Source organism: Aphidius gifuensis, linkage group LG2 (assembly GCF_014905175.1).
Source record: "Aphidius gifuensis isolate YNYX2018 linkage group LG2, ASM1490517v1, whole genome shotgun sequence".
Classification (NCBI taxonomy): Eukaryota; Metazoa; Arthropoda; class Insecta; order Hymenoptera; family Braconidae; genus Aphidius; species Aphidius gifuensis.
Genome location: NC_057789.1, coordinates 25,651,671 through 25,667,221, shown reverse-complemented (window position 1 = coordinate 25,667,221; position 15,551 = coordinate 25,651,671). Strand labels below are relative to the sequence as shown.

At 30.7% G+C, this 15,551-nt stretch overlaps 1 protein-coding gene across 1 annotated transcript; it reads left to right on the top strand.

The window, feature by feature from the left end:
- Positions 1-6,061: 6,061 nt before the first annotated feature.
- On the top strand, positions 6,062-14,955 carry LOC122850657 (sugar transporter ERD6-like 6). The gene is made up of 7 exons (XM_044149789.1): positions 6,062-6,178; positions 6,270-6,361; positions 8,089-8,876; positions 13,683-13,792; positions 13,870-13,953; positions 14,016-14,327; positions 14,415-14,955. The coding sequence occupies exons 1-4, from the start codon at positions 6,062-6,064 to the stop codon at positions 13,730-13,732; spliced, it is 1,047 nt and encodes a 348-aa protein (XP_044005724.1). The 3' UTR covers positions 13,733-13,792; positions 13,870-13,953; positions 14,016-14,327; positions 14,415-14,955.
- The last annotated feature ends 596 nt before the right edge of the window (positions 14,956-15,551 follow it).

Genomic DNA, 15,551 nt, shown 5'->3' with positions numbered 1-15,551 from the left:
TTATTTTTAATATTTTTCTTTTTTTTTTGTGGTTTATGATGTCCAACAATAGCTTTAATTTATATCACAAAAATATTTCAACAGTGTTGAATAAATAAAAAAAAAAAATAGATTACAAATATTAAATATATTTATCAACAATAAAGTACCAAGAGCTGTTCCACTTGTTTCGCCTTATTTTCCAAATAATCTCTGACCACTTTTGATCATGCCTGTAAACAATAATATTTTAATAATTATCAGCAATAAATTTAATTTCATTCACTAATATTTATGTGAAAAATTATTAATTTTATTTTTGCCATTTAATTAATTACTTAACATTATTTATCGCAGCAATTTTTTTTAAAACATTACTTTCTTTTAATATTGTTATTACAAATTTATTAAGCTTTAAAAAAATATTTATTAAATAGATTTTATTCTGTTAACATATTTACAATTTTTATATTTTTAGTTGAAAATTTTACTGTTATTATAACGTTAAAAATAAATAAATTGATAATGATGAATCATCAGTTTTATATATTTATTGATAACCATTTAATTTGAACTTGAGAGAAAACTATAAAGTCTGTAATTTATTGACATTATTTTTGTGGAATATAGTTATTAATTTAGATAAAAATATGTTGTTATTGTAATGTCAAGATGGATAACATAGACACGTGCCACTCACGTTTAATCGTCTGCACAAAAAACATTGATATTTACATGTCCTCCACGGCCACCATTGTTACAAGTGGTTTTCAGTTGGTGCATTCTCGGGCTGTTTATCGGGCCAATATTGGGAAACATCATCGGGCCATTCATGGCAGCCGATATTAAATTAACGTAACGCTCCAGGTCTGGCGCATTAATGGCGCATTAATGCTTGCCAATGATTGGCGGATGTTTTACAAGCATCGGCCAAGGCTTGGCCATGTTGTGTTCTCCTACACGGGATATCAAATCAGCATCAAATGATCTTGCTTTTATAATCATAAATTTGTAATATTGTTCGTTAATTTTTATTTTTGGTCGATAAATTTGGTTATCGTAAAACGTGCATACGAGATAGCTAAAGTAGATAGCTACAGTAGAGAAAGTTTGGATCCAGAATCTGGATCCATTACTGATCATGTATCTTTACTACAGGCTGATCAGGTATCCTGATCCATTCTGGATCCGGTCCTTACGAAAAATCGTTACATCGTGATCAGATTCGGATCCAGTATCTGGATCCAGACTGGATTTGAAATCAGGCAAGCCTGATCAGCTCTTGATCTGAACGCGCCATCTGTTTTTTTTTCAGGAACTATAGAGGTAAAACATTTAAAATGAATAAAAAAAAAAAATAAAGTGTTGTATCAAGGTTGAAGAACAAGAAGAGAGGTATTTTTTGAGTTAATAAGTTCAGCGCCATCTATTGTTTTTCTAGGAACTATAGGCTGAAAACATTTAAAAATAATAGAAAATAATAGGCTGTTGTATCAGGGGTATAGAACAGGCAAAGAGGTATTTTTTGAGTTTACAAGTTCAGCACCATCTATTGTTTTCTACGGAAACTATAGGTTAAAAACATTTAAAAATAATAGAAATTAATAGGCTGTTGTATCAGGGGTATAGAACAGGCAAAGAGGTATTTTTTGAGTTAACAAGTTCAGCGCCATCTATTGTTTTTCTAGGAGCTATAGGTTAAAAACATTTAAAAATAACAGAAAATAATAGGCTGTTGTATCAGGGTTATAGAACAGGCAAAGAGGTATTTTTTGAGACTTACTACGAAGCGCCATCTATCGTTTTTTTTTTTTGGAACTATAGGGGACAAACATTCAAAATCGAAAAAAAAAAAATGTTTTGTATTAGGATAATAGAATGGGCAAAGAGGTATTCGATGTTTTTAAAAATTCACCTCCTCTATTTTATATTTCCTTTATCCAAAAAAAAAAAAAGTTCGATTTGTATCAGAAACATAGAACGACTAAAAAGGTATTCGATGTATTTGAAAATTTATTCTTTGAAGTTGCCGGAAGAATATCAAATTTTATAATTTAATATTTATAAGTCAATAACTTTATTGTTATGTTATGTGGTATTTAATAAGAGGTATTTAATAAGTTATGATAAATAAAAACTGATTGAAAAAAATTTCAATTACGATGAATAAAATGGTTGCGATAAAGACACATTAGAATATATAGAATCGCGTGCCGAAGGCACGGAGTCGCTCTTGTTTAACAAATAGAATTCATTCGTTGAAAAAGATTATAATAATTGTTAATTTATCATAAATAAAAATAAAATAAGATAAAATTATTTTTGGCCTAGCGGGCGGGAATTGCCCGTTTGTCGCCCTAAATTTGTGGCGCAAAGTATGTCTTTGTCGCCCTACAAATTGCGGGCGACAAACGGGTGTTTCCCGCCCGCTCGACCAAAAAATAGTATGTGCCACGCGGACGCAATATACTATATTGGAATAAAAATTTAATCAGTTAGTTGTTTTTTCGAGCCAGATTTTTTATTTAGCTTTAATTATAGTCAAACACACAATATCTACATAATTTCCTCAGCTACATCTTTTCCCGAGTAGAAACTTGTTCAGGATAGCCTGAACACTGACCCAGGCCTGATAAGGATATCGTAAGGCTATCCCTATTCAAGTAATTCCATCCCATCCTGATCAAGCCTGGATCAAGCACGTACATCTTTTCCTTAATAGGGATGTCCAGAACAGGACTTGATCAAGAAAAAAGTATTCAATTTATTTTTTTTTCAACTAATTTAAAAGAGTACGCATGTTACTATAACAAGCCTAATACGAAGTCTCTATTACCATTGCATCACGAGTTATAGGTTGCCTAAAAAATGAGAACGACACAAGCTATAACTCAAGACAAAGCAGTCGCAGAGGTTTCATATTAGGTTTAAAAAAATCGTTTTCCAAACCCGGGATAAAATTTCGAGTATAAAAAACAAACCCGAAGTCTTTACGACAATTAGTTCGGAAGTTATGAACGTTCTTTTTTTTTTTGGGATAAATCCAATTCTACGAGTGAGCCTTTTTGGCTCCTAGCCTCCGTAAAAGTCATATCTGGAAATATTTCGTTTTAATCAACGAAAATAATACCAGATATGGACAGTGTAATATTTGTTCAATTAACTTGCAAATGCATTCATTAATAAATTTTATCCAGACAAAATATATCATAAATTTGAGTATAAGCAAATTCTGATATAAATAATAATCAGTTAAGATTATTTTTATAATCGTTCATCAATAAATAATTGTCGGTACTAATTTTTATTAATAAAATTCATATCAGATTTTTTATATACTCAAATCTATAATATATTTTGTCCAAATATAATTATTTGTGTAGTATTTATATCTGTATTGCATTTATATTATCATATTAATACGTGGGCCCTGTCAATAAATTTCATCTGTTGGGACTGACTTTTAAATAAATAAATAAATAAATAAATAAATATTTATTCAAAAGAAATGTATAGGCTGTTATTTTTTGTTAAAAAATGAATAAAAATTTATATTCTTTTCATTTAATTTATTTCAGTAATAGAATTTAATCTGTGTCATAAAAGAAGAATAATTCGAGTTATTCGAAATTCGAATAGTTCGAATAGTTCGAATAGTCTCGAATAATTCGGTAATCGAAAACTCAAATTATTCGAGTTTTCGAATATTCGCACACCTCCAAAAATAAAAATAATAATTGTATGTTTTTTAATTAATTCTTTGAATTATCAAATAATTTGTTGGATAACTTTGCAAAATTATTATTTACACAATTTTGATTTACAAGATAATTTTGTAAATAAAAAAATTAATAAAATTATTGAATATAAAAAAAAAAATTGACATTAATTAATCCAAGGTTTTAAACATGTCACTCAAAAATGAAAAATTCATTTGCAAATTGTGTAAAAAAATATAAAACAAATTTTGACAAGCCGGAAGGACATAAAAAACTTCCGTTCTATATGTTGCAAATGAAAAATTAAAAATATCCTTGATTTAAACTTAGTCATATCATGAGTAAATACTTTGAACTAACAAGTTAAATGATAAAATAATTGCAAAAGAGGGCAGCAACCGATCAACAGCTCAGTAAACAAAGGTAAATATTTTTTTTTTATTTGTTCCGCCTTCATTGCATATAAAATATACAATATTTTATTTTTCAAATTTAATCTTAATCTTTTTTTTATATCATAACATTAAAAAAAATAAATAAACAAATTGGATAACAATTTTTGTATCTTGGACAATCAATGTGATACTGACAAACAACCAATATATCGTTAACCAACAAGCAAAATTATAAACAAACAAAATATTTTTAAAAAAAAAATCTACTTAACGTTAATTAATTACATTTTCAATTAAATATTTATATTTTTATTATTTTTTTTATTAATGATTAAACGTATTAATTATTGATAATATTAATTAATTTTTTGTCGGAATACTTTTATCAATTTTTAATTAATTAAATTTCGATTGAGCTGTTAATAATAAATTTTCAAAAATATTTTATACACGACATTGAACGACATGTATATTTTTTTATTTATTCATTATAAATTGTTTAATATATAAACAATTTTTTTTTATAATTCTATTCAAAGAAAAATCCGTTTTCATAATATTTTTCATACGGAAATGATTATTATAAATGCCTTAAGGCTGTTAAAAAAAAATAAGAAGAAATGTTTATCTAATTGTAACAGACATAAATAAATATATAAGGTTTTTTTTTTTTCCTACTATAAAAAGGAGAACGAAGTCTCTCTTCGAGTCATTTGATTGGTTCTCACATTAAACAATGATTTATAATGATATCATTGACATATGTTTCATTTGTTTTTGTTTAATTAATTAATTTTTTTTATTAATGTTGTTTACCCGTTGCTAAGTGACAGTTTTTTTTTTTTTGTTGCATTGATAAATTAAAATTAATAATGTCATACATGGGGTCTCAAGCTGAAAACAAATTATAAAAGGCCAATTATATGAAAATAATTACGGGAGGTGGTTTAGAAATGAATAAAGATAATGTAGGATTTTTTTTATGATTTTTAACGTGATCGGTCAGGAGTATAGGTTGGTGTAGGGTCAGACTTGAACGCGGTTTTTCCGGTAATTTTCAAAGATATAATTTTTTTTTTATCAGATAAAGGGCTGATTATATAAAAAGAGGTGATTTAGAAATAAATGAAGATAATGTAGGATTTTTTTTATAATTTTTTACGCGATCGATCAGGGGTAGAATGGGGTAGGTTTAGATATAAACTCGGTTTTACAGGGATTCTTCAAGAAATAATTTTTTTTTAATTAGATAAAGGGCCGATTATGTAAAAATAATTACTGGAGATGGTCAAGGAATAAATAAAGATAATATCAGATTTTTTTTATAAGTTTCTACGTGATCGGTCAAGGGTAGGTTGGGGTAGGTTAAGACTGGAACGCGATTTTACTGGAAATTTTAAAATGAATAATTTTTTTTTAATTAGATAAAGGGCCGATTATATGAAAATAATTACTGGAGGTGGTTTAGGAATAAATAAAAGTAATGTTGAATTTTTTTTATATTTTTCTATGCGATCGGTCAGAGGTAGATTGGAGTAGGTTTAGATATAAACTCAGTTTTACAGGGATTCTTGGAGAAATAATTTTTTTTTAATTAGATCAAGGGCCGATTATATAAAAATAATTACGGGAGGTGATTGAGGGATAAATAAAGATAATAAATGTTGGATTTTTTTTTAAATTTTTTACGCGATTGGTCAGGGGTGGATTGGAGTAGGTGTAGACTTGAACGCGGTTTTTCCCTGACCGATCGCGTAAAAAATTATAAAAAAAAATTGTACATCATCTTTATTTATTTCTGAACCACCTTCTGTAAATATTTTTATATAATCGGCCATTGATCTGATAAAAAAAAAATTAAAACCCACAAAGAAACGCGCGCGAAGCGCGGGTATGAGCTAGTAAATATTAAAAGTATAATATTTATATTGTTGATATAAATGATGGTATCAGTTTGATGTGTCTATGATGTGTATATCATATACACATCTTATACATGATGTACCAACAAATGTACCAATGCTTTATACGGGAAGATTTATCAGTGGTATTGGTACTGGAATGGCTAATGCACTTTATCTATACGTCACTGAAGTTATTGAAAATACATAAATAAAATAATTATAATATCTCACATAAAAATAATACCTGTACTTTAAAATAATTATTATTTTAGACAGCAGCACCACATCAACGAGCATGGTTAGCAAGTTCTGGACCAATTTTAGTATCACTTGGTGTATTGGGTAGTTATGTTCTTGGTACCAGGTAGGATCCCACAAGGGTGAACGGCCGTGCCAGGCTTGTTACAAGCTTGTGTTTCCTAGCCTTGGTGGACTAGAATGTGCCTAGCTTGGCACAGAAAATTTTTCCAGTCATTGCACAAGACTTGTTAATCTAAGCTTGTACCAAGCCTGTGTCGATTGTTATTTCCAAGCCTCACACAAGGTTAAAAATTCCAAGCTCGTGTCAAGCTTGTATTTGCAGTCATTGCACAAGACTTGTTATTCCAGGCTTGTACCAAGCCTGTGACAATCGTTAATTCCAAGCCTCACACAAGGTTAAAAATTCCAAGCTTGTGTCAAGCTTGTATTTACAGTCATTGCACAAGACTTGTTATTCCAGGCTTGTACCAAGCCTGTGACAATCGTTAATTCCAAGCCTTACACAAGGTTAAAAATTCCAAGCTCGTATCAAGCCTGTATTTACAGTCATTGCACAAGACTTGCTAGTCCAGGCTTGTATCAAGCCTGTGTCAATCGGTAATTCCAAGCCTTAAACAAGGTTGAAATTTCCAAGATTGTGTCGAGCCTGTATTTACAGTCATTGCACAAGACTTGTTAGTCCAGGCTTGTAACAAGCATGTGTTAATCGTTAATTCCAAGCCTCACACAAAGTTAAAAATTCCAAGCTCGTGTCAAGCCTGTATTTACAGTCATTGCACAAGACTTGTTAGTCTAGGCTTGTACCAAGCCTGTGTTAATCGTTAGTTCCAAGCCTCACACAAGATTAAAAATTTCAAGGTTGTGTCAAGCCTGTTTTTCCAGTCACTAGACAAGCCTTGTTAATCCAGGCTCGACACAAGATTGTCCCCTTGATTTTTCCCGCCCTCACACGAGCCTCGTAATACAGCCTTGTTTCAAGCTGGTGCCCATTGTTTCACCAAGCCCGACACGAGACTTGACTTAAGCATATATTTAACTCAAAAAAAAAAAATTATAGTAATTAGATATATAAATTTAATATAAATTTCAAATAAAAATTATTAGGCTTTGACTATTGTGTGAGGCATTCGCGAGGACTGTGTGTTTAGTCTCAATAGAATTTATTTATATAAAAAATTTTGACGACCACTTTCATCAATACCCCGCACCCGTATTCAGAGGATGTTCTCATTAGGGCGTTTTTTTTCCGATGGTGGCGTTTGTGAAGCCTTTCTACATGAAATCTATATAAAAAAAATTTTGTCAAGCGCCATCAGCGGAAAAAAAAAGCCCTAATGAGAACAATTTTGCCCCATATTTTATACAATTTAGGGCTTTTTTTTCCCCACTGATGGCGCTTATAAAAATTTTTTTATATAGATTTTACATATAAAAGCTCCACAAGCGCCACCGGTGGATGAAAAAAGCCCTAAATTGTAATGCCCTGTGAATACGGGTGCAGATGGTCGACATGATAGTGCATTGGACTTCCACGTGAGAGGCCCCGGACCGATCCCGCGTCGCGTCCCTAGTTTTTCGTTTAATTATTATCGTTTAATTGAAATGTCTGAATTTTAAAATAACAATGTCGGAATTATTAAATTAACAATAATAATAGATTAACCATAATAATTTATTTATATTTTTTTTTAAATTGTTTTTGGAAGCTTGAGTCAAGCCCGAGGCACAAGCCTGGAATACGAGTCTTGACACGAGGCTGGGACACGAGCCTTGGCACAAGGCTTGTCATCAAGCTTGTAACATAGGCACATTTCCAATCACTTAACAACCTTGGCACAAGCTTGTAGCACAAGCTAGACACAAGCATGTGAGCCTTGTGCACAAGCTTGTGCCAGGCCTGGCACAATCGTTTACTCCTACCTGGGGTGCATTAACAACTTGGCAATGTACTGCTGCAATAAGTATTATTCCATCAATATTATCTCTGGCTCTAGTCAAATTTTTACCAGAGAGTCTAGCTTGGCTTGCACGTCATGGTCATTCAAATGAAGCTAAAAAATCACTTCTTTGGCTACGTGGTCCTGGTATATCATATGAAAATGAATACAAAGAATTATGTGGTGATGCATCAATTGAAAGACGTAAAAAAAATTCAAAAATTAAACTTAAAACAGCATTGCTCCTACCAAATGTATGGAAACCATTTTTAATATTAATAATTTTTTTTGGTCTTCAACAATTATCTGGTATATATATTATATTATTTTATGCTGTTAATGTACTTAAAGAATTTGGTGCAGATATTGATGGATATATTGGTAGTATTGCTATTGGTCTTGTTAGACTTGTTGCATCAATTATTAATGCATTTCTTGCTGGTCATTTTGGTAGACGTCCATTGGCATGTACAAGTGCAATTGGTATGACAATATCATCAATACTTGTATTATTAATGAAATATAATAATTATTTTTTATTTATACCAAAAACATTACCAATTATTTGTATTGGTTGTCATGTTGCATTTTCAATGATTAGATTTTTAACATTACCATGGGTATTATCATCTGAATTATATTTATTGAGATTTCGTGGTTCTCTTGGTCGTCTTACAACTGGTAAGAAATTCATTTTATTTATTACTAATATTTATGTGAAAAATTATTAATTTTATTATTGTTAGCTCTATTAATAAAGAAAATTAACCCAAAAACAGAATTCATTTTAATTTTTTTTAATTTTAACATAAAGTTTAATAATTTTAAATATTTTATTTTACAATGAAAAAATTTAACATTAGGATATTTTTTTTTATTAACTTATACAATGTGTGAATATAGCAACTGACAGTTTACCAAAGAACGTCTTGAAAAAAGTGGGGTTATACACGTTGTCATATGCGTCTATGAAAAGTTTGGTAAATTGTATGTTCACAACTTTTATTTTATTCGGATTTTTGTCCACTTCCGAATTGCTGTAAAAAAAAAAAAAGGTATAAGTTGATAATACATTGTCAATTATTAAAAAAAAAAAAAAAGAGGCTGATGAATATAAAACTTACGTCTTCTAAGAATGCGTATATGCAGTCGTGAGTAATTTTAGTCACAACAACAAAACCACCCCAAAAAAAGATGGGTTTTAACCATGACGTTTTCTCGCCATGATGGATACTCCTTCCATATGATCTTTGGAGTACTCTTGGAATTGGTTGTGCAACATTTTTGCCACCAACTAAAACAATGAATCAATTATCGAGTATTGATTTTGAAAAATTTTAAAATTAGCCTAGAAAATATTAATATACTTACACTGTGCAATTTTAACAGATTTTATTAATGGTTGACGTAATAGGCCCAACATTTTGACTGATATATTGACTTGAAGACTCAACTAAACTCTGCTCAACTCTCAAAAAGGAAATGGAAGAGAGGACGAGCTATCTCGTGCTAACTCGACTGAACTCGACAGTCGACATGAACTTATTTACTAGACAAGCATCGATTAAATAAAAAACGACTGCCGCGCTACCACGCAGTAGGAACATCAATTGTCGGTAAATTTATCATCAGTGCCATATCACTAGAAAATTACTGAAAAAAAAGCAACAAGCCTTTATGTAACTTACATGATACATCCCAACAAAATACATAGGTTAAAAGATAGAGAGATATTTATCAAAAACTATCAGATAATACGGGAGAAAAATACGAACAAATATCGTAATAGCACGTAATAGTAATAGTTATTAACAAGGTCTGTCGATTAATGCATCAATACTGAGGTTTACGGCCTGTATGAAAGCGGTATAATACCTCTAGAGTTTCATACTATTGAAATACATATATATTAGGTGCTTTCTTTTGTGTATTTATTTTTTTTTCTATTTATTTTTGCGCATGCACAGTTGAGTACGCAGTCAGCAAAAAGTCAGTTTGCAACAGCGTAGGACATGAGGGATTGGATCAGCTATGTTTTAATTGTTGATTTTTAAGAATTATTTGCTCGACGCCACTGTTCTCTCCTCAAGTTTGCATGACATGCGCATGTGCATGATCATGCGTATGAAAGTGAAAAAAAATAAAAACACAAAAGAAAGCACATTTTTCTTTTGGTGGTTCATTTTTTTTCACTTCGATGCGCATGATCATACACATGAGCACATTATGCAAAGGCGAAGAGAGAACAGTAGGTGCTTTCTTTTGTGTATTTATTTTTTTTCAATCTAATGCGCATGATTATGCACATGTCATGTAAACTTAAGGAGAGAATAGTGACGTCGAACAAATAATTCTTGAAAAATAAGAGTTGAAACATGGCTGATCCAGCCCCTCATGTCCTACGCTGTTGCAAACTGACTCTTTGCTGACTGCGCATGCGCGAAAATGAACAGAAAAAAAAACTTACTAGGTGCTTTCTTTGGTGTATTTTTATTTTTCCTATTCATTTTAGCACATGCGCAGTTGAATGCGCAGTCGGCAAGTAGTCAGATTGCAACAGCGTAGCACATAAGGGGCTGGATCAGCTATATGTCAATTCTTATTTTTCAAGAATTATTTATTCTACGCGACTGCTTTTTCTTCATGTTTTTATAATATGCGCATGTGCATGATCATGCGCATTAAAGTGAAAAAAAATAAATACACAAAAGAAAGCACCTAATATCTCTGGGGTTTGTTCAGAAAGTCTCTTTTTTTCGGATCTTCAAGAAGGCGGACATCAGTGTCTATCTAAATTACTGGGCTGAGTTTCCACCATCTTAAAGATCCGTAAAAATGAGACTTTCTGAACGGACCCCAAATTGTTTTTGAAATATTAATTATTGAAAATTGAAAATATCGATATATTTATATAGTAACGAGTTATAACTAGAAAAAACTAGATTCCGTAGTTATATTTTGATTTGGATGGAGGAAAATGTTATGCTTAGCCGCCACATCTTTTTCATAGCGGCTAAATTTTTAACTCAGCTAAATATTTTACTTAGCTACATTTTTTCCTTAGCTAAATTTTTTACTCAGCTGAATATTTAACTTAGTCTCAATTATAGCCAAACACACAATATCTACATAATTTTACCAGCTTATATTTTTTTCATCTACATCTTTTCTTTCACCACTACATCTTTAACTTTGTCGCTACATTTTTTACTTTGCTTGATATTTTTGTCACTAGAAAAAACTGGACTTCATAGTCAATAATAAATATTTCAAAAACAATTAGAGATATTGAACTTATATAATCACCATTGTTTTCTCCGTAAAAAACCCTTCTAAAATTATTATAAATATTTATTTTTTTTCAAATTTATTATAAAAACTATAGTAAAAAATAGCAAATTAATGAAAAATTTCGATATTTTTAACCTTTAAAGCTTAATATCTCGGAAAATATTAAAGATACGATATTGATGTTCATTCCATATCATTTCTCGGAGAAAATACTATTGAAATCGATCCTTAAATTAATTTTTTTCTGAACCATTTATTTATAAAATGATTGACAAAAAAAAAAAATTCGATATATTGTTTTTTCGATATCTCGAAATTCTGTTGCTGCCATCTTTTGTTCGAAAAGACTGCAAAAGATGTTCTAATTTCAGTCATAAAATTTTGTCGCCACGGATATCGTAATCTTGCCTGGGCTCCGTATACTTGGTTGGCAGGATTATAAAAAATAAAAAACTGAGATATAGAATCGTTTGGGAATGATTTGGGAACATTTGGGAAATGATTCTCATAATTTGGGAATGCGTAGTTTATTGATATTCACGGAAACCGGGTGGGGACATGCACGCTTGCTTGCCTTTTTTGCCTGCTCGCCGCGCTAGCAAGCAGAGAAAGCAAGGAAAGCAAGCAGGAACTAATAGAACTAATCCAGTTTAATTATTCATAGAAACCACGGTGCACAATAACATCAAATGCTCAGAATATCTAATGAGCATTTGATGTGTATTTGACCCTTTTTTGCGGTTTCTATGAGATTTTTTTAACTGGGAATATTCTCGCGTATAATGGAGGCGTATATCATCATATATACCTTACATACGCCCTTATAATTATAATTGGTTTGCGGCAGGAAATACAGACACAACCCCTAACTCGCCGTAATCTGTTCTGCTGCATTTGGCGTTTACAGTGATGGCGCACGCCTGCGCACACGGCGCGGCGGCGGCTAGCACGGCGCGCAAATGAAGTTACTACCGCCATGCGGCGATCATATGAAGGGAACGGTTTTTTGAGGCAAGTTCGTCCTCCTGTATTTCTAGTCTTCTTGCATGCACATCTTCCTGCTTGCTTGCTTGCATAGGAATGAGCAGGAATGAACTGAGCAGGAAAATAATTATAATGGCTGCTTTCATTCATGAACTTGGTGTTCAGAACATTGATGTGATCCCCATCAGCGCACGCATAGGCGCAGATACGCAGAATTACTTATTTAAAAATAAATGACGGGGCATTGGCGCCAGCAACCACTGGCATTATATTTATCTTAACATTAGTTTGTCAAATTTCTGTCTTTGAGGATTTAGCATTTTGTTGTATCAACCAATTGCAACTGAAAAACATAAACAATTTATTTAAAATAAAATGAAACTACCCCAAAAAAAAGTATATTTACAAAACCAACAATTTCAATATTTTTAAGTTAGTATACATATGTCAAGAAAATTATAAATATAATACCGGCGCCAATGCACAGCCATTTTTTTTTTAAATAAGTAATTCTGCGCATCTGCGCCTACGCGTGCGCTGATGGAGATCACATCAATGTTCTGAACACCAAGTTCATGAAAGAAAGCAGCCAATATTTCTAGAGAAATAGCACTCACGTGCTTTTTCACCTTTGCGCAAATGCGTGGTCTGACCCGCTAATATAAGGTGCTTTCTTTCGAGTGTTTATTTTTTTTCCTGTTTATTTTCACGCATGCGCAGTTAAATGCGCAGTCGGCAAAAAGTCAGATTGCAACAGCGTAGGACATAAGGAGCTGGATCAGCCATGTTTTAATTCTTATTTTTTAAGGATTATTTGTTTTGACGCCACTGCTCTCTCCTCAATTTTGCATGACATACGCATGTGCATGATCATGCGCATTAAAGTGAAAAAAAATAAACACCCAAAAGAAAGCACCTATTAAGTTCATGAAAGAAAGCAGCCAATAAACACCCAAAAGAAAGCACCTACTTACAAACATTTGAAAACTCACGTGTTTTTTCACCTTTGCGCAAATGCGTGGTCATGATGCGCTAAAAAAAAATTGACGAAAGAACGCTGCCAATGATACTGTACGATACAGTGTATGATACTGCTGTATGATACATTGGTATCATACCTACCCAACACTGACCTGCACTGACCACCCTGACCACTCCTCACTGCTCCTCACATTCATAGACTGTTCATAGACCTCCATGCTCACATTCTAGATAGAAAACTAAAATTCATTGTGAATTGCTTCGGACGTCTATATATTTGAGTCTTTTTGCTTGAACAAAGCTGAAATTCTTGTACATAATGTCTCGTGTAACTAAATCAGGTAATAGTCATAATCTAGTTTTAATAAACTTATTTATATAGTCAAAAATTGTTTAATTAATAATAATTAATTCGTAGTGTTGGGTGTTACCCGTAAGCTGATCAAGAGTGATGGAAAACTGCAAACTCAATTGTTGCCCAACAATGGAATGATGAATTCAAGTATGTAATAAATAAACAATTAAAAAAAGAACGTCATCTAATAAGTATTTATTTTATTACAGTGTGTCGACAACTCGGCACAAGCGGATTGAAAGGTACACGCTTCATCAGCTGCCGAGCTACTCTCAAATTGTGGCTTAACAAGAAGACCACAAGAAAGACATTTAAGTCTACTTTTGAAGAGAATACACCAGCACAAAACATACTCAATTTTGACAAAAAAACACAATACTCTGATGATCTGTTGAAATATTTACGTATTGTAGCAGTGTTTCTAACTATTGTCGGTGCTTTAACAGCTTACGAATGGGCAATAAGTGAACATATTAAAATTTTTTATGGGATGCTAAAAAAGTTGGAATACATTAAAAAACGTAAGTAAATATATTTAATTTTTTACCCAGAAAAACGAAATTTCAATTTTTTTAATTTAATGTATTCAATTTTTTCTTAAAATGTAGTTCATGATGAAAAAACATCAGCAGAAGATAAAAAGACATAAAAAAAATATTTATGATCTTTATAAAAAAATAAAAAAATCATGCACAAATCCACATATGAAAAATCAAATAGATATATTAAAAAAAACATCAATTAATCATGTTTTTAAAAACTTGATGTTATGAATATTTTTTTTGCATAATAATATTGGAGTATTTATATTATATTAATATTTATTTACAAAAAAGTGTTGATTAAGTTATTATGATGTTTATAAAAAAAATAATCAAGAAGTAAAATTTAATTAATAATAATGTAATGTGTACAATGTAACCGGTAAATGTATATACACATTACACACACACACGTATTTACTATTTACACACTAAAAACGTCACAGTCATTATTTATTTACATATGAGAATAAACAAATAAACAAATGAAGGAAAAAACAAATAAATAAAACATGTATTTTTAAAAATGAAATTATGAAAATTACTTACAACAATTTAAGAATAAAGTAAAATTTTGTATCAATAAAATTTATTTTATTATTCGTAATAGATATTTATATTTATTTACAAACTTTCATCATACAAATAATGAAAAAAATAATAATATATATGAGATAAACATTATATTAAAAATAATATGTTTAATAATTAATAATAAACTCTAAAAAACGAATCAAACAACAAATTTATCAAATTTTTTCTTATTGGAAGCTTTACATGATAGTTCTTTCCTTTTGTTTTTGTTTGCAATAATTTTTGATTTGTATTATTCTTGGCAAGATCATACTGCCAGTATTTTTTTTTTTTTTCATTTTAAATTTGACATTGTCCAAGAATATTTATTATTTTTCTATCTCAATCGTATGAGGATAATAATTGTTAACAATTATCAATGGCACTTGACACACTGGCACAATCAGTCAAATAATTTTTCTTTTTTTTTTTTTCTTTTTCGTAATAATAATCCTAATTTTTTTTTTTTTTGTTACATTAAAAAGTATATCAATTTTTATTTTTTGTTTATAAATAAATTTTACATTTAAATTTGTATGCACAGGCATGTGTATCAGCCAAATTAATTTTATCACAGGCCCTGTTTTTTTTTTTTCCTTTTCAAACTAATTATTGATTTTGAAAAAAAAA